Below are 23,935 nucleotides of genomic sequence, written 5' to 3' on the forward strand. Positions count from 1 at the left end.
GTGGTGCTTGCTGACCAAAGCCACGTGGGGTCTAGTCTCTGCAAACTCCCAGCTGCACATACCTGCAGAGAGCTCATGGAGTTGCAAAGAGTTCCCCTTCTGGGGACGTGCAGCATATTGGCAAAGTGTGCTGCATTGCCCATCGAGGATAACAGCCTGCTACTGCTACCAACCAACACAGTCACTCTAAGCACAGACACCAGACGTCTGTATCCCAGCTCCGGAGGTCCCCGGTTCAAAGTTGGTTAATGACCAATGTGTGGCTGGAGGTGAGGCAGAGGGGTCCTTACAGTTACACAAAGGTCTCAGTGGATGGCCAAAGGCTCTGGAAGAGATGTAGAAGTTTGGGTGACGAGAGGCGCTAGGAGAAAGGTCCCTGAACTCAGAGCACAGGGAAGAGCACACCAGGGCATTTGCTTCACGGTTGGGAACTCTGCCAAACCACTCTCACCCCAGGGCAAGGCATTTATACAACCCCAAGGGACAAGGGGGTGCTGCTCTACTCTCCTGTGCCAGCCTGGATTTGAAGTCAGGTGCCATCACTTAAAGGGATGCTCAGAGCTAGGAAGCCTGTAATTCACCTTCGCTCCCCACACGCTTTACCCACGCGAGACAGAGGGTGGGCACTGCACCATTCTTCCACTCACATGACCAGGGGTGTTACAGGTCACAGCAGACTAGACAGAGCACTAAGGGGTCCCGGCACTGGCCCCTCGGAGATGGACTGAAAACAACATCCCCCTCTCGAATTCCTGCACTGGATGAGGGTACGGCAGCAAGATGGGCATGAGCCCATGACACTGAGCTGCCTGCAGGTGTTATTGTAGGGTCTCTGGTAGGAAAGAGGGTTGTTTCCAATATGGTGGTGTCTTGTTTCTGAGGGAGGGGGTTTTCAGGGTCAGGCTGAAAGCAGGTAAAACTTGGGGCACTACTAGCTTCAGCACCTCCCCAAGCAGGTCCACATGCTGAGCAGGTGAATGCAGGATGGGCTGCATTTCCCGTGCTGACGCAAGCACTGGCTATTGTCTCAACGAGTCCAGTCAAATCCGCTTAGATCCCCTCTCCCCCTTACATTTCCCAGCGCCTGCTGTTGGAATGCCATGTCCAGCTTTGGTGGCCACCATTCAAAGAGGGTTGATGAATTGGAGAGGGGTCAGCAAAGAGCCACGAGAACAATCAAACAATTAGAAAACCTGCCTGACAGTGACAGACTCAAGGAGCTCAGTGAAAGAGGAGGCTCAGGGGTGAATGTATCACAGTCTGTCAGGACCTACGTGGGGACACATATTTGATCACGGGCTCTTCAGCCTAGCAGAGAAAGCTCTAACCCGATCCAAAGGCTGGAAATGGAGGCTAGACAAATTCATACCAGAAATAAGATATAAATTTTTAATAGCAAGAGTAATTAACCACTGGAACAATTCACCAGGGGTCGAGGTGGATTCTCCATCAGACAATTTTTAAATCAAGATTGGAAGTTTTTCTAACAGCTCTGCTCTAGGAATGATTGTGGGGCAGGTCTCTGGCCTGGACTATAAGGTGGTCAGACTAGGTGATCACAATGGTCCCTTCTGGCCCTGGAATCTACAAATTGCCAGTGATACAAACCCCTCACTCCTAGAGCCAAGCTGGGTTCTCTTTTCTGCCCACACACCCCACCTACAATAAGGGGCCTAAAGGCCAAACTCCACAACCCTCATGCCCTCAAATTCTACCTTCAGTTACTGCCAGGAACCCCACTGTCCTCAGCAGGCTGCACTGCAGAACACAACAATTCAACATGGCCATTAGCCACACCGAGGCTACGGGACACAGCAGGGAATCCAGCCCATGCTCTGGTGTCTGCGCCGCTCAGCAAACAGTTCATGAGAGTGAGGAGCAGTGACGCTCCTCAGAGATGCTCGCTGGCTGTGCTAAGCAAGCACACACAGGGATCAGGCCCCATCAGCACCACGGTGCCATTGTTACCATGCAGCTATGCACTTTCAAACCAACTCCTACCTTCAGCTCAACTCCCCTTACCATTCTCTGATTACGCCGCGCAGCGCCGACAAATCAGCGCAACCAGCAGCTCTGCAATTTCATGTCAGGTTCACTCCCAAAACGGGGATCAAACTCAGAAGTTATTTGAAAGCAATTTGCAGCTGGAGACACTAAGCACAGGCGACAGCACGCAGAGAGGTATGCTTCCTTCCGACCCAGGCTGCGCCAGCACAGAGCCCGGCTGGGGAGCGCCCCAAGCAACCGGTGTCTGCACGGCTTACTCAGCCCCAGCCATACGGACACACAACAGGGATGGAAGGGCTCACGCAGATCAAAGTTTCTGCATCTCTATGGACAGGCCTCCCCGAGTGCGGCTGGCTGGCTGGCAAGGCTGCTTTAGCGCTCCACTACCCTGGGCAGGGAGCTTTGTGCAGGCTGTTCGTGGGCCAGATCCCCAGCTGGCGGAAACCAGCACAGCCCCCTTGATTTAGAGCACCTGAGGATGAGCCCCCACCCCCCTGCCCTCCTCCTGGCCCCACCCTGAGATTCACTCCCACCAGCTCCAGCTGACTTGAGGGAACTGCAGGACTGGTGGGAACAGATAAATATTTACTGACCCAGGAGTGGCTAGTCCTTCAGACTCCCCCCCACAGCCTGGCTGTCTCCGCAGCAGCAGATGGTGCTGCGTGGGGGCCGTGTCTCTGAAGAGGAACCTCGTGTGATGATGCAGTTTGAGACACGGAGCATTTGAGGCCATGGGAGGCTCTGAGCTCTTGCAGGGGGAGTTCGGGTTCTGCGACTGTTGGGTTAGCTTCCATTCTTATTCCTTCCCACTCTGTGGCTGCCCCCCAAGCCCAGGCCATGTGTCCAACGCCCCAGAGCACCCCATCCCTCACTGGGCGGATGCTCCCATACGCCAGCGTAGCGCCACCCTCCTGCTACCCCCTCCATTCTAGAGCTGCCTCCCCTCCACCGCGTGGTGCTGTAGTGACCCCGGATGCCCACAGTACAGGCCCCCTCCCTCACGGGTGCCACAGGCACCTTGCTGCTCTCAGGTAATCTGAGTAACCCAGGGAAGTTGCATCTGCCGTTATGGAGTCCATCACGCTCTCTCCCCACCCAGACGCCTCTGAATCCTGAGCCTGGAAAAGGAGCAACCACCACTCCTCGATCGGTACCACTCCAAGGCCTTTCCAGCATTCTGTATCCCCAGCGGCTGGCCGCAGCCAGACCTCCTCCCAGGAACAGCCTCCCAACACACGTTCCGCTTTGCTTTGCGCCCAGATGAACAGCCAAGGCTACGGCACTGACTGGATACAACTAAGCTAGAGAGCTGTTCATTCTGCCTGGGTCCTGGCCTCCCAGTCCCTCCTCCCCCAATATCCCTGCGGACAAACCATTCACATCCAGAGTACCCCGCCGCCTGCCTCTGCGCGCAGTTAAAAGGCCTTGCGTTTAACAACACTCTGACGAAGACTCCAGCCTATTTGCATGGTCCCAGATGTCCCATTACAAATGCGCCAAAATCCTTCCCAGCTAAATGATTAGATTTCCACACAGACACCACGATAATGAAGTCAGCTGGAACCAAGCGGAAACCATTAGACTAGCACCCCTTCTCCGGCACAGCCATCGTCACGGGGGTCAGCCCAGCGCTGGGCTGCGGGGAACCTCCCCTCAGTCCCAACGACGACGCACCCACAGCACCAGGAGACAGACGGGACCGTTTCATGCAGCGACCCCTGCCCAGGGGTCAGTAAGTTCTGAACTACACAGAGGAACCCCCCTCAGCAGAACAGGGACACGTGCTCCTTGGGCGAGAACACCCACCGCAGGGCAAGCCGAGCTGCAATCAAGCTAGAGAGGGATAGCTCAGTGGTTTGAGCATTGGCCTGCTAAACCCAGGGTTGTGAGTTCAATCCTTGAGGGGGCCACTTAGGGATCTGGGGCAAAATCAGTACTTGGTCCTGCTAGTGAAGGCAGGGGCTGGACTCGATGACCTTACAAGGTCCCTTCCAGTTCTAGGAGATAGGATAGGCAGACATGGTGCTCTGCGGCGTGCCGAGTCCAGGCGCTGGGCCGGCATCATCTAAGCCCTTCATTTGTGGGCAGGGAGAGGGCCGAATACGGATGAAATTCAGAGATCCTGGACTGGAAGAAGCCCTGCCCCACCCTGAGGAGGGCAAGGCAAGCAGTGATGGAGCTAAGGTTTGAAACAAAAGGAGGATCACTCTGGAAAGTGATTCCCTGGGACACAGACACTCAGTGGGGGGAGGGGCCTGCTCAGCTGCAGTGCCAGAGGTAGTGGGAAAGGGGAGATGAGGCCAGACAGGAGTTTGCCGCGGGGCGGGGATGGCCCTTTCCGGTGGAGGAGCATGCGGAGCGTCAGGCCCAGGTCCACCAGCCCAGCGTCCCATCTCCCTCAGTGGCCAGCACCACCCGTTTCAGAAGAAGGTGCAAGATCCTACAGTGGTGAGCAGGGACAGCCTCACCGGGGCCGGCTGCTGTGTCCTCCCCCCACCCCAGCCCTTGGCTCGAGCCCTGATCCAGAGGCGGACAGTCCTTGGTGGGGGGGGGGAGGGTACTTTTATCTTTGGGGCAACTCAATGTTCCCGCTACCCGTGTAAGTGCCCAATCCTGACCAGTGTCCCTCCAAGTCCTGGCACTGGTGCCCCAGGCCCCTAACACTCCATTCAGCTCCGGGCACCGCGCTGCCGGAAGTATATCGAAGAGCTGCAGGGAGTTCAGAGAAGAGGCACAGAACGCAACCCAGGAACAAAGGGGAGAGATTAAAGAGCTACGCCTGCCCAGTGGGGCTAGAAACAGTTCGGGAGGGGCCAGCCCTGCAGCGGGGTGGGAAGACCAAGGGAGGAGAGGAGCAATTGCGGAGCTGCATAAGGCCATAGCTGGGCGCAATGCGATGGAATTAAGGCAAGGAACAGCCCCGACTGCAAGCCGAAGTGACACAGGCCCCACCACTGGGGGGATTTAAAGAGAGACCAGACAACACGGTAGCAAGCGGGAGCTATGCTGCCCCACACTGCGGGAGGCAGCTGGGCTTTTCCACCCGTCTAGCCTCCCCCATTCCAGCCAAGCCTCTGCAATGAACATGTAAACGCTATTTACCAGCTGAGTGCTGCTGCTGGCTAGCGCACACAGCCAGCCAGGTAACTCAAGACCCACTCCGAGCCCTTCCTTCCCTCGCTGAGCCCAGCACAGAGAAGCCCCTTGGCATCCCCTCATTCCAAACCGGCCGCACACACTTCCTTCCCCGCGCACAGCGCGAGCGATAAATCTCACTTCGACGGACGCTCGCCGCAGGCCGCCCTGGCTCTCGAACACACTATGCTAATGCCGCCACGGTTGTATCAGAGCAAGCGGGACGGCCCTTTACATGTCACAAGCCAGCCCCAGAGACTGGGGGCTCGAGAACCACCTTGGGGCTGCAGGAGTCAGGTGGGAGAGTCACTCTGTCTGCAGCATGGCCACTGACCAGGGGAAGGGCAGCCCTTCGCTCTCCCAGTCACTGGCACCCCGAGACGTCGGGCAAGGGGATTTGCCTCTATCTACTGTCCAGCGAGGCTGCGGCTTACCGTGTTTCCCCGAAAGTAAGACATCCCCCGAAAATAAGACCTACTTCCAGTTTTGCCTCTCGCTGTAATATAAGGCATCCCCCGAAAATAAGACCTAGCGGCGGGCGCCGCCGCGCGGCTCACTGATTGGCTGCAGGACAAGAAAAATAAGACCTCCCCTGAAAATAAGACCTAGCGCATCTTTGGGAGCAAAAATTAATATAAGACACTGTCTTATTTTCGGGGAAACACGGTATACTACGACTGCACCTCGTCAGAGCAGCGCCCCCTAAGGGATGCAGAGAGAAAGAGCTGGAAACCTGCAGTGGGACACCACGGTGCTGAGCGTGGCACAGAGTGGCAGAAGGAGCCCCCTGGATGGACCGCTACCTGCAGCAGCCCCACAGGGGTCCGGTCTGAATGCCGGGCCATCGCATGTCAGCAGTTCCGATGCAGGAGGGAGCAAACGCTACCATCAGGCCAAGCCGCTACGAAATGATCCGTCTTCCCCTGGGGAGCAGGGCTCACGGGACACCAACCTCTCCAGCCATCCCCATCGTCCCAGTTGGGACCAGGCCAATTCTCCCCACTACATTGATGAACTGTAACTCCTGCTCCCCCATTGTGACTCAGTCAAACCCAAGGGGCAGGGACAAGGACAGACACACAACTCATCAGGCCGGGGCCCACCCCAGCCCAACATCTGCGACCAACCACTAACAGACAGTAAGTGCCACACGAACGCTGCCCCCAAGGTCTCCCAAGAAACCAGATGCGGCCGCCCCAGAGACAACACCCCCTCTTCCCAGCAGGCGGGCCCAGCCCTGACAAGTAGCCTCCCACCCCTCCCCTGCCGTGAGAGGGGAGGTCAGTCTCTATGGCCTTTCAACCCTTTGTCCCTCTGCCATTAAGGGGGCTCAAGGGAGGGCCTGGGGCACTGACACCTGTGGATTTTTGTCCACTAGGAACTAGACTGAACCCTTCGACTCAGACCAGACAGGCCCCAGCACTGGCACATGGCAACAGCCTCCCTCCCGGACAGATTCCAGCCAGCAAGCCGGAGGCACAAGGCTCCATATCCCGGCGTTAGCCCTCTGAGCCATCCTCTCCCCGCCTGGTGCTGAGGCGCATGGGCTACACATTAACAGTGCACCGTCCACACGCTGCTGCCCCCAGGGCCTGCTGGAGCCCGGAGCAGGCATTACAAGCCTGGCTGAAGGTCATGGCCACAAGTGCCTTCATTAGACTCAAGCTCGGTAACGAGCAGACTTCTGGCTTCCACTCAGCAGGGCCCCCCCAGGTGCACACACAGCTCCAGAGCGTAGGCCTTGGCCCTCGTCTGCATTACAAAACTATTTTGGTATAACTACGTCGCTCGGGGGTGTGAACAACCGCACGGCCAGTGACACAGCGATAGCGACCTAAGCGCCGGTGCAGACAGTGCCGTGTCGGCAGGAGAGCGTCTCCCGGCGACATAGCTACAGCCTGTCGCAGGAGGGGAGTAACGAAGCCGGTGGGAGAAGCTCTCCCCATTGGCTTTGAGCGTCTCCATTACAGTGCTGCAGTGGCACAGCTGTGCCCAGGCCGCGTTTGAAGCATAGACCTGCCCTCAGACTGAAAACCGAAAGGGCACACCCCAACGCACTTGGGGTGCTCCAAACTAGCCGCTGGGAAGAAAGGCCTAGGGCAAACCCTTCGTACAGTGCCCCCAGACACGGAGCCCATCACGCTAAGGACACAGCCACACAAACAGCCAGAAGGAAGCGCTTTCCATCCTACAAGAGCCAGGTATTGGCCAATCACCCGGCCAAGGCTACCGGGGCGGGGGAAGGGAGCGTGTCCCACGCACAGGCCAGAGCGGAGTCGGCACAGGAAGCGTTTGGCTGCAGGCACCGAGCGCATGCATCGGTGCCTGGGGCCCTGCCGTGCCATCCAGAGGCTGCAGACACCTGCACTAGAAGGCTGCAAGCCACCCAGAGACACATGGTACGTCAGCTCTGCGACGGGGGGCTAATGGGCTAGCTGCTCTTGGCGGGAGGGGATAAGCCAACTCCCCAATAACCAGGCCCCGCTGGGAATCCCAACAGTGCAGGAACCCACAGTGATCCGGTGCTTCCTGAGCACCCCCGGTCAACAAATCCCAGAGCGACGGGCTCAGAGCTGCCCTTGGAGTCTCTCCTCCCCCCGGTGCCCTCAGCATCCCCTAAGCTGTGTCGGGCTTTGGGCACTATACCTGTCCAAGGGTATGGCAAGAGCCAGTGGAGACAGCAGTCCCGGGGGTGTCCGCATCTGAGCAGCACCTCATCCCCTCAGGCAACACACGGTTCCCTGCCCCCAGGCCCTTGAGCAGCCCGGCGAAGGAACACGGGTGAGCAGGACAGACCCACGAGCCAGGCTCTGGCTGCAGGCACAGCCCGCTCACAGCTGCCTGGCTCGGAAGCACTCGAGCAGCTGTTAAATAATGTGTAAATCATTTGATGGAAAGAGCAGCATGAGGCGGGGAGAGGCCAGCCCGTGCATCTGAGCACAGGGGACTCAGAGCTGCACGGCCCCTTGACATTGTTTGTAAAACACTAGCAGTTTGGGCGGATGGCCAGTGCATGCAGGATTGGGAGCCAGAAGCCACAAGCTTTAACCCCAGCTGTGCCAGTGACTCCCTTAGGGATGGAGGGCGAGTCACAGCTGCTTTCTCCGGGTGATTCCCGGTCTGAAATGGGCACGAGAACACAACCACCACAAGGCAGGGGGGGGGGGGGGGAAGTAATACAGGCAAAAGGGCTTTGCAGACTGACCGTGCTAAGCACCGGCAGGAGAGTCTCACCAATAGTCACAGCAGGAAAAACACAGAGCTGGGGCACGTCCCCTGCTTGTATTCGCACTCACCACGAGGGTGACAGGGCCTAGTCCAATGAGGGCTATTGCCCCCGAGAGACAATAGATGCAGAAAGGCTAAAAGCCGCAAGGACTTCGGGCTCAGCTGCACTGACGGCGGGGGTTAGGTGGTAGAACTGCGTGGCTCAGGGGCGTGGACACACATTTGTCATGTCGACTCGGGCTTCCACGCGGAAGCCTCCAAGCAGCAGCACTTGGTGCCGTCTGCAGCACAAAGCGAAAACCAGAAACGCAAAGGAAATGGGGCAGTTCTCTGGCCTGCGTCACACAGACAACAGGGCACCGGGGTCGGGGTCGCAGTGCAATGAAGTTGGAGACCCACTGGAGTAGGTGATCCCGACCGTCTCACCTGGCCTTGGGATCTATGACAGACTTGCTGTAAAACCCTCGTTGTGGTGCCCTGCGTGTTAAACGGAGACACCGGGGCCAAGGTGGTATCAGCGAGAGTGCCAGGTATGATCACCACACTCAGCTGTGGCTGGAATGCGGTTAACTCTGTGCTCATCCTCAGAGCTAGCCAGCCCGGGGTTCCCAGCCTGCGTAGGTTGATACTCACATGCCTCCAATGGCAACAGTCGCACAGGTTCGCTCTGAGAAGGCAGGCACAGTCTCCGTGGCGGTGCTGGCAGGTCTGATGTAGTCCACAGTGACGTTCACCTGCAAGAGAAGGCAGCCAGGTCTGAGACTTCATAAACCACCAGAGCACATGATAAAGACAGACTGAGCCCGGGGTGAAGGGGCCTCTGCACCCATGCTGCTCAGGGGCTCTCTGAATGCGACCTTCCCCAGCCCCCTGCCCACACCCAGAACCAACTACAGGCTCCCAAATTCCCCGTCGGATCAAAGCATGCACTTCCCAGCTAACGCTAGCCAGGGTTGTGAGTTACAAGTGTAACATCTGACAGGCCAGCAGGAGACAATAGCAGAGAACATGTACACCAGGAGCCTTCCAGGTTTAACAAGCTGCACAGAACTTAACTGCTGCAGCCCTTGGCTCGGGGAGGAAAGCGCAGCTCCAGCCTTTGGGCTGAGAGAGCAGGACTGACCACACTTCACTGCTTCTCGCTCCCAAACGCACACGAGACGCAGCAGGGCGCCAGCAGCAGCACAGCACAACATGGAGACCGAATGGACAACCAAAGTTTGCCCAGGACAAGGCCCTGCCTATAATTTTACACAAACTAGATAGAGCTCTTAGTCCTGCTGCTGCCAATCGCAGAGGTCGTTAACACAGGCGGGCAGCTGGCAGAGATGGTGGCACGTTGCTGATCAGTGGGGTGTTGAGAACCAGCTACAAATCATTGTTTGGGAAAACCCCGAACACCCCTTTGGATACCAATTAAATATAGAAATCAGCATCCCCCTTGGACAGTATCGTACTGTCATTAGCATTCAGCTCCCAAACCACTTCAGACCCGTGCATCTGGAGTTAGCCGGCTAGTGTTTGTCCACACTAGACAAGGGCGTTTGTAAAACGTGGTTGCTACAATCCTGGTGCAGACACAGCGAGTGGTAGTTCGTAGTCTAGGCTCCCCGCCAGGGTCCACCTTGACCAGTCGAGCCGTGTGACCTACAACTTGCCCTATCTACACTGGGCTTTGAATCGTGTTGGCTGTTAACACATACCGTGGGTAAAAACCCTGGCCCTGCAGTGTCAGCGACAACATTGACTTTGACAGGGACACACCTCCACCCGTAGTCTCCCAGTACAGACAGGCCCGGATGGCCAGCTTTGGCTTCCCAGGATCGAAGCTGCTGGCCATCATCACCTAGTGACTGCACGATACAAACCCCTCTGGGCTGAAGCAGCACTCACTCCTGTGCCAGCTCTCTGCACAGAGACCAGTTTTACCCTCCAGAGGCTCCTGTGGCCAGGGCAGGGGGAGCTGTTCCTGCCCCATTCGCCTCCCTACAATCAAAGTCGCCCCTGCATAAAATTCCCAGGGATGCCGCTGTTCATGGTAAAGAGCTCAGATGGTCACGTTCTCTCTGTTCCCTTTCAAGAAGGCTACAGATGATGCACCAGTGTGGAGGAGCCGCAGCTGAGGAAATCCGCTAATCCCAAGGTGGTTTGTACAGGGAGGAAAGCCCAAGTGGAAGGAACGGGTGGGAGATCCTGAGTGCAGAGTTTAGGCGGCTACATTTCCAAGAGTGACTCTTGGCCTTGGCTGCCCGACTTTGATGCACTGAAGGAGCCTGCTCTTCCCAGGGGCCGTGCTCGGCACTTTCTGAAAAGCAGGCCCCGTTCCATGGGAATTGCCAGATGGATCAGACCCCAGAAGCCCATCTAGTCCTGCATCCTGTCACTGACACCCAGAGAACGGGGCAAGAAGCCCAGTGGGGGACAGACGGGGGATAATCTGCCCTCCCCATGAAAGTCTCATCCCAGAGATTGGTTTGAACCCTGGAACAGGGGCTCTCCCCCTTCCCAAACTCTCTTTACAGCTTTGGCTAGAACAACTCTGGATGTTGTTATCCAGATACTATCCAAACCGCCTTTGAACCTTGCTAACTTCTTGGATTTAACTTTCTGTAGCAGAGCAGGGAGTTCCACAAGCCAAACGTACGTATGACAAAGCGTTTTCTTTTCCGTTTTGAACTGACCTTTCAGTTGTGCTGAATGCCCCCTTGGCACTGTCTGATAAGACGGGATTAAGTTAAATGGGCCCCTTTTGGTCAGCTTGGCCATCAATTTTCAAACAAATGCAACAGAATTCCGACTCGTTAGCTAGCTCTGCACGATGCAGTGGTACAGGCGTCCAATCCAGTACCGGTGAGTTTGAACAGCAATTCCCAACTGCAATAGAAAGGGCAGCACAAGAGGGGCTAGGGGAATTTCAACTGAAGGGCTGAAGTGTTTGAACAAAGCCTGTTACCTAATTCATGCCAACAGCTACATTTCTATGTAAATCCAACTTAATCCGGCTGCTTTGCTTACTCCAAAAACTTACTTCCCAACATTTTAACTGCCCCTTAATCCAGATAAAGCCGAGGTTATTCCAGTAATTGGGGGATGGAGATGGGAGAGGGTGTCAGCATCAAGTAATCTGCCTTGCCAGACTTGGAGGGGCTTGGATTTCCCAGCTACTGTGGGACTCTCTCCTGCTAGCAGAGTTCAGACCCATCATTTTCCAGTAGCAAAGGCAGCAACTGTGGTGTGGGAATGGCACAGCCATGCCATTGGTGAGTGCCCACACAGTCTGCACCAGCGCTACTCCCCCAGGGGAGAGCCAGACATTCCCAAGCAGACAAGGCCCTAGAGCGGACCTGAGACCCAGGCCTTTCACAGCCCAAGGCAGAATCGCTGCAACCTCCTCACACACTGCAACCCGCCTTGCCTGTCGATGGGCTCCAGCCCACCCAGCTTTAAACAGGGTGGGCCGTGGCTCCCTCGGAAAGAGGCAGCAGCTCTCAGCTGGCAGCCCCCTAAATGTAATCAAGAGGCAGCGGGGGGATCCTGGCCTGTGTTTCGTCCCCTGCTGGGTGTGGGGCCTGGCAGATCGCGCTCCAAGGCATGCTTTCCCAGGATTGGTTTCTTGGGAGGGAAGATGGAAGCAGTTGGTTTTAGGGAGGAAGGGAGGGTGACTCTCCCCTGCTTAGAAGTAATCAGGCAGCAAAAGAGGGGAGACAGGCGCTGACAGGGCCCAGCACGAGGTCTCCCTTGGTAGGTCACCAACCCATGGAGCTCCAAGTGTCTCATATGCCCACATGGCTAAGCCTTCTCTCTGCCTTAGGGTTCCCTCACTGCAGCAGCTGGGCACCTTGCACACAAAGATGATCAGCAGTAGCCGAGTCTCTAGTGGACTTCATGGAGCGCACAGCTCTTCTCCCAAAGCCTTGCTACTCACCCCGCCCACCCAACCGAGATACAAAGTGAGTGCTCCCACCAAGGAGATTTCTGAGTGCTGCTTCCGCAGCTCAGCTGTGCTCTGCAGCCAGCCAGCAGGAGGAATCTTTTATACATCACTTTTTTTTTTTTCCAGGTAGGGTTTTTTCCTCTCTTTTACACCTTGTACTTCGAGCTAGCACCTTCGTTCCACTTTCAGCCTCGACTGATCAAGTCAAAAGGGAGCAGGAGACAGACAGGCGTCAAGTTCATCAATGTTACAAGAGTGTCTTGAAAGCCCTTTCAACTGTCGGCTCTTTACAAGCCTTGCGTTTAAAAGGAGCATAAAAATGCAAAAAGGTACGACTCACTCAAAGCCTCCTGCCATCGGCTCACTCGCTCGTACAAAGGAGCTAATCATGTCTGGGAAGCAACAAGAGGGAACTCTGTCAGGGAAGAGCCAATTAAGGGGGGAGGTTAAAGTAATTCCTTCTGGTGAAACTACTGTCATAACAACTCTGTGGGGGGAGGGGAGAGGAATGATAATTTGGAAAGGGAAATTAGGAAATCCAAACTCGCCCAGGGTTGCTCTCAGCAGCAAGGAGCAGCGCATTTCGGAGACGCCTTGACCAGAAGCAGGCAATAACTTTTGGCTAAAGATGGGGACAAGCAGCTGACCCAAGAGCTGACTCAAAGACATGCTCACCTCCCAGGCATGCTCCAGCACACGGCCACGGCCACGCCTGGGGTGCTGTGTACGTACCGGGGTAAGGAGGTCAGCAGCACAAAGGGTCGTTGCATTTCACACCTCAAGACGCGGGTTCAAATCCAAAATGGGGGGAAGGAGTATGGTGGCTGAGTTGTGGACTGAGGTTCACTAGACATGCAAAGTATCACAACAAGGTGGCATGAACAGTGGCATCTGCCCTGGACAGTAGGTTCAGGCGCCCTGGCAAAGCCGACATGCCACCAGCCTGTACTACGCCAGCGTGGTTAAATCCTTCGCTTCTCTTAGCAAAATCCACTCCCCCCGGACAAAACACCCCACAAATTCCCTACACATTCAATCTGACAGGCCTCAAAACAGTTCGCATCCAGGCTGACAATGCTTCCTTCCTGGTGCCACTTTCAGAGGCAGGGATGTGAATCTAATTCCCACTTTACTCACCCGCTACAAAATGCAGCCAAAGCATTGAGACCAAAGGTGGAAAGGACCTACCGTTGCCAACTTTCATGCGGTAAATAAGCACCCCGACTTTCACAATAAGCCAAAAAACAAGCTAATCCCATTTCAAAACAAGCCAGTCCTTAAGAACCCCCACACTCTATGTGACTAGATCCACCGGCATGCAGTCTGGACCTGTGGTGGGCCCACTGTGCACCCCTGACTCTCCCTTGCCCCTGCTTGCCGGGAGCTATCAAAACAAAGAAGCTACAAGCCAAAAACTAGCAAAACAAGCAACTCACAAGTCAATTAGGCCAAAAACAAGCCCAATTTCTGCGTTTTTCCCTCGGGTTTGGCATGTCTGAAAGGACCCAAGGGCCAGTGAGTGCAAACACCACACAGCCGATATTAAGGAGGCTGACGTGACAGGCCAACAAGTCATGGAGCACTCTTGGTGACGGGTGAAATGTTCTACCCCACTGACCCAACAGCACCCAAAGCAACAAGAAGTTACTCACCTTGTGCAGTAACGATGGTTCTTCGAGGTGCGTGTGCCTACGGAGCTCCCCGGTAGGCGTGCCTACCGCCCTCCAGTAGAGCACCCTAGGGACACTACTTGAACCAGCAACGGCTATGCCACTGCCATAGCATCAGGGCGGGGGCGTGACCAGCACAGCTGAGAAACAAACATGGGCAAGACCCAGTGTGTGGTTTAGCACAGCGGCTCTCCAACTTTCCAGACCGTTCCCCTTTCAGGAGGCGGATTTGTCTGGCATACCCCAAGTTACACCTCACTTAAAAAACTACTTGCTGACAAAATCAGACCTAAAAATACAGAAGTGTCCGAGCACATTAGTACTGAACAATTGCTGACTTTCTCCTCTTTACCACAGAACTATAAAACAAATCAACTGGAATATAAATACTGTACCTACATTTCAGTGTTTAGTATGTAGAGCAGTATAAACAAGTCATTGTCCGTGTGAAATTTTAGTTGGTACGGACTTCGCTAGTGCTTTTTCTATAGCCTGTTGTAAAACTAGGCAAATCTCTAGCCGAGCTGACATACCCCTGGAAGAGCTCTGCGAACCCCCAGGGGTACACGTTCCCCTGCTTGAGAACCACTGCTCTAGTAGACAGAGCCTGGGTTTAGCAGTCAGGAGAGCTGGGATCACATTCTTGGCAGTCAGCGACTTGCAGCGTGGCCTTTGGGAAAGCACTGACGGTCTGATTTTCAGTGGCCCGCCATCACTGGGAGCAGTGGGTGCTGACCACCACTCAGCCGCTGACAGAAACGGAGATTACACGATCGTATTTCCCTACCTCCCCGGGGCACTACGGGTTCATGTTTGCAATGCACTGAGCTCCGGAGAGGAAAGGTGCTAAGAACGCGCCTATTATGCTATTATTGAACATACCATAACATTGCATTCTGAAGAGATGTATCAAAGAACCCCAAAGGGGTTCCAAGAACAGCAGCCAGCAACGTTACAGCAGCAGGAGGCAGCTACAAACCAGAAATTAAACCTTAAGGGTAATTAGCATTTTGGTCCCGTTCCTGTTAGTTCCCCACAGCCAGGCCATAGATCTGCCTTCATTCTCTCACCACTGGGAATTGTCACTTCTTGGCACCCAGGCAATCGACATCAAGGGAACACAAACCTGTATCTCAGACCTCAGTGTCTGCCCTATTCTCATTCACACCCAGTCCTCAAGGGACCCCATTGGACAACCGGCATATAGCCAGGTTACCACTCAATCCCATCTGATCCTGACCCACAGCACCCCAGCTATCCCAGCCCTGCCAGTGCCCCTCAATCCCAACCTGCCGCCCCCCTGCTAGTCCAGCCCTATGCACCCCCCAGTTTTGCAGATGTCCCTCAATCCTGCCCAACAGCCCCCCAAGCCCTGAATTCCCCACACAGTTCCACCAACACGTCAGCCCCATGCAGCCTGCTGGCTACCCAAGGCCTCTCTAAAGCAGAGACTGCTAGTGGTGCTGGACTGCGAGAGACACCGTGGGCCCTGTGGTTTGTAGCACCTGTTACTGAGAGAGCCAATGCCCCTACTTATACAGCCCAAAATCCCATTAGCATTCTTGGCAACAAGGGCACACTGTCGACTCATATCCAGCTTCTCATCCACCATAACCCCAGGTCCTTTTCTGCAGAACTGCTGCCTAGCCACTCGGTCCCTAGTCTGTAGCACTGCATGGGATTCTTCCATCCTAAGTGCAGGACTCTGCACTTGTCCTTGTTGAACCTCATCAGGTTTCTTTTGGCCCAATCCTCTAATTTGTCTAGGTCCCTCTGTATCCTATCCCTGTCCTCCAGCGTATCTACCACTCCTCCCAGCTTAGCGTCAACTTCAGCCACGTTCCAGTCTCGTCAATGGATCGCCAGCTTGAGAGAGGCGCAGAAGTGCTCGGGCAGGGAGGATTCCTGCCTTCACAGTTCTCATCAGGCTGCATTTAAAGAACCCACCAGATCATTAGTAGTATCCTGTAAAGGACAGTTACAGCAAGGACATGGCCTCTGCCCTGAAGCGCTCACAAGCCAAACCAAGCGATGTAAGAGGGGAATACGATCCACTGTGGACACACCCATCTGCAGTTCAAAGCAGGGGCCTGACTCCCTAGGTGCTTAGATAGCCTCCCTCACTCGCCACAGCCTCTGAGCACCCCATTCGTTTATCTTTGCAACACACCAGTGTTGAGTTTAACTTCACTTCCTGTGATATTATCCCCATTTTACAGATGGCTGTCAGAGGCAGGTCCCATGAATCCCAGCGAGCCAAGTCCCCAAGGCACCTGCCCTCCTGAGCCAGCCATGCAATGCGGTGATGGTACAGTAGCGTCAGGAAGGGGCTGAGCACGCCGTTAGGAGGAGGGCCTGCGGCAGCCCGAGCACAGGAGGCTGTCAGCTGGCTTCATCTGACCCCAAGCATTCCCGTAAGTGGCCGTTACCGTCACCCAGCAGACCTGTGCTTTGCTAAATATCTGATGGGGAGAAACTTCATGGAAACAAAGGCCGATGTGCTTGTCAGTCCGAGCACCGGCATGTGGCCAGCTCCCCCGCAGCGCGCTTGGCCCTATGCACACGGCACTTAAAGCAGAAGGATCAAACAGAATCCAGAGGGGGAGACGCCGTGCGCAATCCATGTCCTTCGAAGCAAGGGAAAGTCTTCGCACACAAGTGTTCCCAGCTCGCTTCCCAGGACCTGAATGTGCATTCACCACCACGTCATGGCCAGTTCAAGGAGTGACCCGTCAGCTCCACACACTCGGCCTGTGGCCTGGTCATGCGCCGCTCTCCCCCCCACCACACACAAGGCTCCCTGCTAACAGAGCCGGTGGTCACACCAAGGCATCCATTTACCATCCCACTCCTCCCCCGCCCCAGATCCATCCCACCCACCCCACCCACCAGCCCTGGACTCGCTCCGCTCTACAGCCAGTGTCGATAGCAGTCGTCTACCGGCAAGTTTCCAAGGTCAGCTGCAGTCAGTGTGAATTAAATCACTCGGGCAGTTCTCCTCCCTGGAGGAGATCCAGCCCCGAGAAGAATGGCACTACACAGAGATCGGTTTGCCTTTGTACAGCCCGCCTGCTCAGTGTCACCCTCCCTTGCCTGGTGCCCAAGCACTCTACTGGGATTATTACAAAAAAACCAGACCCTCCCCCCGACAAAGGGAATTTGTGGTCCTGATTAATGAGCTGCCTGCACTCTGCGGGAGGAGGAAAAGTCAGCACGGGCTGGAGGAGGGGAGCCATGTCCTCCAGCCTCTGCAGCATGCTCCATCCCATCAGCTTTTTACAAGGATGGGGGGGGGGGGGATAATGCACCAAGAAGTTTACATAAATAATATCTGGCAAGGGACCCGAGCCACTGAATTAAATTAAAGGGTCTTGCTAACCCACTGTTACCAAGGGAGGGGGCACGTGTCCTGTTCAATGGCTGGCTCTGGCTGGGCCACCATAAGGACAAGCCAAGCTAATTAACATGCGGCCGTAGTTCACCAGCTGGGGTCACAGAGCCTTTGGGAGCTGCTCCCGTTTCCAAGGCAGCCCGGGCTGAGTGCGGAATAGAGGCAGCCCCCTCCCCACACAGATGGGTTGTGTGTTACCAGGCCTGCCAAGGCTGCAGCATCCCCACTCTGTGTGAGCAACCTCTCCCATCCCAGGCTCCACCGTGGCCATCCCCAGCTCAGCAATGCGGCTGTCGGAGCACAGCCCAACCACTGGCAGGAGGTGTGATGGAGTAGGGAGTGGGGAGGATCGACCTGGGGATGTTGCGGGGGAGTTTTGCAGGTACTGTCTGCATTGGTGATGGGATATCAGGGGGTGACTTCACTTGAGGGACGATACCTGAGCATGTAACCTGAGCCAGGAGGGGGTTGGGGCCAGGTGACACCTTCTGCCCGGGAAACTGGACAAAGGCTGGGGGAGGAGCCAGGGGGTGTGGCTGGAGGGGGTTTCAGTTTGGAGCTGGCTGGGGAAACGGAGGGAGCCCCAGGGCCGGGGTCTACGCTCCCTACCCCCAAGATGGATCTGACTGAGGAGGGAAGAGCAGCACTTTCCAGGGAGGAGTGACAATGTACCACCAGCACGCTGACCCACGGGGCCGGGCTGGGGCTCACCCATGGCACAGGCAGACACACCGGAGAGCCCGCTGGGCCCTGCAGCAGAGAAGAGAGCCTAGCTCTCAGAGGGACATCTCTCCCCTCAGACTAGCATTTTCAACGGAAAGAATAAATAGTTATTGGAAGTTTGAGGAAGAGAGGACGACTCACTGTCTACAGGCACTACCGTCAGTAATTACAGAGGAGCCGGTCTGGTGTGCCAGCCGCCTACCCACCCCCTGCCATCTGCACCTCCTCCCACCCAGCCGTCCTGCATCACGGCCCCCTCCCTCCCCGCCCCAGTGCTGTTTCCTTGCTTACAAGCCCACGCACCCCCACTGCGAACACGGGCTTCTCTCTCGGCCCCGGACTCAGCAAAGTCACTGAGGCTTGTGCCTTAGAGGCTGGAGAAATGTGGAGCTCACCAAGAACTCGAGCCAAGCTGGGATATTTAATTTAGAAGACACCATCCTCTCCTCCTAGGAGCTGGGACCAGCAGCAGAGGGTGAGGGGCAGGGACAGAGCTGCTGGGGAGAGTGCCTGAGCAGAACCGCCCGGTGGTGAAGGGAGAGTGGCTGGGGCTGAGCAGATGGGCGGTGCTGCCTACGGCACTGGGGAAAGGCAGGACAGCCCAGAGCCAAGGCTCCATTAGAACAGATTCTCCCCATCACAACGCAGCTCAGGTGAGGCTTATTCATCATGACTAGAGCTCCTGGTCTCTCTATGAACAGGTAAGGAAATAGCCGCTTAGGAGCCATCCGGGGAGCGGCAAAGGCTGCGCCAGACTGACACTGCAGGCCACGTCTCTCTGCTCTGCTCTCCCCAGAACGGAGACAATTAAGGATTTCCCTCTGTTCCTTGGCCGGTTTCATCTCGCAGGGCTGTGTAATATACGAGGCAGCGACCTGGTCTCTTTCTGTGGTAGCTGCATTAGGCACCAGGGCTCTTCCCATAAGCCGAGAGAGCAGTTCTGGCCCATTCTCAGTATTGCTCCTAATACTGGGCTTCTGTGCAGGGACTCGGCCTTCCTGGATCTCTGCATGAGAATGGCCATCCCTGTTTCACAGGCGGGGAAGCAGGCATGCAGAGGGGAACAGACTCGCCCAGAGTCAACGGCAGAAGCGGGAACAGAACCCGGGTGGCCTGGGTCACAGTCTGGCACCCTACCCAGCTGGCACACTCAGCATGCACCATTCTTGGAGACATACAGCTACGGCAGCAAGATGGTTCCAGGAGGCAAAGGATGAGGACGGGACCAACCAAAACAGCTTGGAGCAGGAGGTTTCAACACGGTTTCCCCCAGGCTCCTTCCGTGCAGTGTGACAAACCCATTACCTCCTGCCTCCGGCGCTTCTTGGAGAGATGCTCCCTGGGGTTACCACAGTAAAGACACCACCTGCACTCCAGCCATGCCTCCCTCACCCCCACTCACCTCTCCAACTCCCCCTTCCTGCACATCTGCAGAGCCTGACTAACCTCACTGCTCAAAGGGCAGCGGAGACAGGGACAGGCAGAGGGGAGCTCGGCTTGGCTCTGCCAAACTCTAATGCCACTCCAGCCTTCCTGCCCACGAGGAAGGTAACCACCTTCCGTAAGCTCAGAACTAGCTGCTTGGGGCCACTTAGGGTCCATCTGCACAGCTCACGGCGGTCGCCGGACATGGGCTTGCAATGCCGTGCTGAAAACAGCTGTGTAGATGTTGGGTCTTGGGCTGGAGCTGAAGCCTAGGGCGGGGGTGGACTTCAGAGCCCAAGCCGCACCATGTACACAGCCACTTTCAGCACGGCAGCGCGAGCCTGGCTCTTTTGACCGTGGCTCAGAGATGCCCTGCCGCTCGCTGCGCAGAGAATCCTTAGCACCCCAAGGACACATGCCATGTAGCTCGCGCACGCTACAGGAGGCAACAAGCAGAACAGCTGGGCAGCCCTCCTCTGGAGGAGTCTCTTTCTGGGGCCAGCCCCCTAAGCATTGCTCAGCGCTTCTTTGGCACAGCCACGTGCCAAGCACAGAGATCAGCGGCTTGGCAGCACAAGGGGAAGGGAAGATTCTGCCTGCCTGTATTGGGCTTATAGTCAGGGCCGGCTCCAGGGTTTTGGCCGCCCCAAGCAGCCAAACAAACAAACAAAAAAAAAGAGCTGCGCTCACGATCTGCAGCGGCAATTTGGCGGGAGGTCCTTCGCTCCGAGCAGGAGTGAGGGACCGTCCGCCGAATTGCCGCCGAACAGCTGGACGTGCCGCCCCTCTCCGAAGTGGCCGCCCCAAGCACCTGCTTGGTAAGCTGGTGCCTGGAGCCGGCCCTGCTTATAGTTTCCACAGCTTCTACCTCAGCTATGTCACCGGCGTCCGGCACCAACATGGCCGCGACACCAGCGGCAGCCTAGCCACAGCAACCAGGAGAGGCCGTCTGCCTGCACAGGGGGTTGCCAGAAGCCCTTCCACCCACAACACAGCCGAAAGGACTGCCCGTGATCAGCAGCCATGCTCGGAGAGGAGACTGGCTGCCCAAGACCACCCCCGCAAGCTGAGCGGCTCCACTGCCGCCCACATGCCCAGCAGCTGCTCACCAGCCCGCCCAGTGTCTCGCACACAGATTGACTAGAGATCGAAGCCAGGCAGGGCATGGAGACAAAGGAGTGGGGGGTCCCACACTTCACCACCAGGCCACCAAGCCTCCAGACCAGGGGACATTACTTTCCTGCCACTGGGTCTCTGGGCCCCAATCTCACCCCTTCCCTTCCCAGCAAGCGGAGGCTGTCCTCCCCAGAGCAGCTGGGAAGCACGACGGCCGCCTGCTCTCCAGGAGGCTGGCCAGGGAAGCAGCACAGTCCTTGCCCTAGATCTAGTTTTTCCAGCATGGGGGTGCAAACTTGGGCTGGCATTAAATGAAGCTCAGTGATGTTCCCGGGTTTGCCCCATACGCGCCCCAGCCGAGGGTACGGGTGCCAGGGGCATGTGAGTACTTGGAGAGCCCGCCCCTTTAGCGTAGGATGCCCGGTGCTGCAGCTGAATGCTCAAACGCCCTCCCCGAGTTGCCCAGGTTTGGGAAGTGGGCTCTGCTCGGGGTTAGCGAGTTTCCGACCTGACAATGTCCTTTACCCCACAGCTGCCCAGCGCAGTGATTTCCTATGAAGCAGCTGGTCCTGGCTGCAGCTGCTGGAGACCAGGTTCGATGGACCCCCCCAGCCTGGCAATTTCTATGTTCCTAGTGTCGGGGGCAATCTCATTTAACAAGTTTCCTCTGCAAGGCTAGATGGACCTTTGGTTTGACTCAATATGGCCGTTCTTGCATTTCAATCCACCCGCCATCTGGGCCTCAGCCTGCAGAGCAAGCCGGCCCTCTGGCCCGCCTTCACCAGCCTGGCATGGTCTGACTGGGTCCGGGGGGGCATCCAGCCAACCCGCCCCTCCCCAGACAGCTCCTGCTTTGCCATCGCCCTGCATGCAGTACTGGGCGCTGCCTGTGGCCGTCCCTGCAGCCACCTTCCCCAAGGCCGGGGGAGAGGGGTGGGGGGGCCTCTCAGAGCCGTCAGTGGTACGGGGGAGGCTTTGCCCTTCCCTCCCACTCACAGGACAGGCATTACAGCACTGAACAAAGGTGTCCTGCTGCAGACGCTAGCGGCTGTGACAGCCCCTCCCCCGGAGCACCCCTGAACCCCTCCCCCCCCGGCTTGTTCTGGCAGATTAATTTAATTGAACTAGATTAGAACTCCAAGCTTCACGCTCCGAACAGCCCATCCTGGCACCCACACGCCATTCACCCGTCAATTGCCCAGAAACCGCCTGTCTCTTCAGTTTCAAATGGGGGAACAGCTGCCTCCCCCGCCCTTGGGACGGCTGCCTGCAGAGGATGCAGGGAAGCCTCGAGGAGCCTGGGGTGGGGGGCCAGGGACGCAGGAGCAGGCTGCTGCAGCAGCCATGAGCATGTACGTAGAGCCAACTCCCCAGCTGGCTCCCCGCCCTGGCTCTCTGCTGCACAGCGGTCCTGTTCGGTTTGGCTGCTACGCTGGCATGCCAAGTCCAGGGCGCTCAGCCTCCTGCTTCCCACCTCTGCCCACACCGCAGTCCTTCCTCCGCCAGCTGTGCAAAGTTATGGGGCCATCCTTCTCGGTCACTAGGAAAGCTGCAACCTCCGCGCTCTCTTCTGCCCTGCACCCCTGCCATCCAGGAAGGTGCCCGGGTTTCCTTTGGGGAAAGTCTGGTTACCCTACGCCTGTCTCACCTGAGTACAAACACCTGGGCCACTCCCCTTCTTCCATTGCTTCGGATTGACCACCAGCGCTGATCAGTCACCATCAACTAGCTCTTCACTGACAGCACTAGGGGTTTCTCACTAACACACATTTCCAGGGGAAGGAGGGCAGGGCTGGGGCAAGGTTTACCATTTTCCTAACGCTGCCCAGTGGGACAAACAGCTCCTTCATAACTCTGCAGCGCCAAACGTGGTGAGACGCCAGGCCATGACACGGCATCCAAAAGCTGCCTCATTGCAAAGCAGTGTTGCAGAACGATGATAATGCACAGGCTTGAAATGAGATTTCAAGATTCATGAGCCACCTGTCAGCACCAGTGCTACAGAGACAGCAGGAGATGGTCACAGAAGTCTCAGTGTCTTTGTTCTTCATTTGTTTCCTGTATCTCTTTTACACCTTACAGAGTGCTGCTGGAGGTGCAGGCACACAATCGGTCTCCAGCCCCACTTTAACATCCTATTTCCAGAGAAACTGCCCCCATTCCAAGGACTGTTGCTCTTTGTTCCACCCTTGTGCCTGTGTTTTTGCACATTAATAGTCTCATTTGGAGATCGCCACCGGAGTCCTACTCATTCTGCTTTCAATTTCCTACAGCTGACCGTTAACGCCGTTCACCTCTAGCGTGCACGACCTCTGGAGAGACTGACTAGTGGTCCCCCCCCCCCCCGCAGCCCACCAGAATGCAGCCTTTGGTGGCTGCATGCGTGGAGTCAGTGATAAACCTCGCGAAACAGAAGAGCCGAGCCAAATACCTTTTGCATCTTTGATTGCTCCCCTAAAATGGGATGTGAGGAAAGCCAATCACACAGGGTATACCAAAGAACTGTAAATGCCCTGAATTTTATGAACGTCTCAAGGAACATCCCAAACCTCTGCAAAACCAGCGGTACTAATGACTGGGAGTTTAGGGGCTGTGTGTGTAGTATCATTTCCTCAGTTTAGCTTCAGTCCCGATGGACTCCCAAGCTCTCTGGGGTGAAGGCTGACAGTACAGCCTGGCAGAGCAAAGGAGCTATGCATGAGCAGAGCCTCAGTGATGCCCCAGGATATGACTGACCTTGCTAAGCCAGGGTCTTGGTTAGAGCTCTGAGAAATCAGCACTGCAATGTGCAAAGCCGAGTGCTGGCCGTTCCATTGGAGAAAACATCTGCAGGAAGAAAACGGATGCAAAGGGGGAGGGGGGGAGAAGAGGAGGGAGTAGTTCCATGTTTCTGATCACTGATTTGGGGGGGATACCCCCAGATTCCCTTTTCACCCTGTACCTCAAGCCATTTCAGCCCTCCACAAACAGTCTTAATCTAGATGGGGCTGGAGACCTCCTGCCTGGCTTGCCGCCTTCTCCCTTTCCATTCACTCACTTACATCCTCCTGCATTGTTTGTTCCTAAAACTATTCACCTAAAGTTAGCAGAGACAAGATGGCTCCCAGGTTTTTCTGACATCTCAGAAGGGTTTGAATAAGAGCCCATCTCCCCACCACGTCTGGATGTTGATATGAATTACGCGATCTGTATTACTGGGGTAACCCCACCAGCAGCTGCCCCACACGAGCACTGCCCCGGTTACTAGCATGGGCCTATTGGAAGTGGGGGAGGCGGTCACAACACATCCAGACAAGGGGGTTTTGC

General features: G+C 56.2%; 1 protein-coding gene across 1 annotated transcript in view; it reads right to left on the reverse strand.

Moving 5' to 3' along the window:
- SND1 (staphylococcal nuclease and tudor domain containing 1) overlaps positions 1-23,935 on the reverse strand; it is a 301,281-nt gene that overhangs the window by 130,006 nt on the left and 147,340 nt on the right. Inside the window, exon 12 of the mRNA XM_029912487.1 lies at positions 9,004-9,104. Within this exon, the coding sequence (XP_029768347.1) occupies positions 9,004-9,104 (101 nt within the window). The remainder of the gene's footprint in view (positions 1-9,003; positions 9,105-23,935) is intronic.

Source organism: Terrapene carolina, unplaced genomic scaffold (genome assembly GCF_002925995.2).
Source record: "Terrapene carolina triunguis isolate 2854851 unplaced genomic scaffold, T_m_triunguis-2.0 Scaffold230, whole genome shotgun sequence".
NCBI lineage: Eukaryota > Metazoa > Chordata > Testudines > Emydidae > Terrapene > Terrapene triunguis.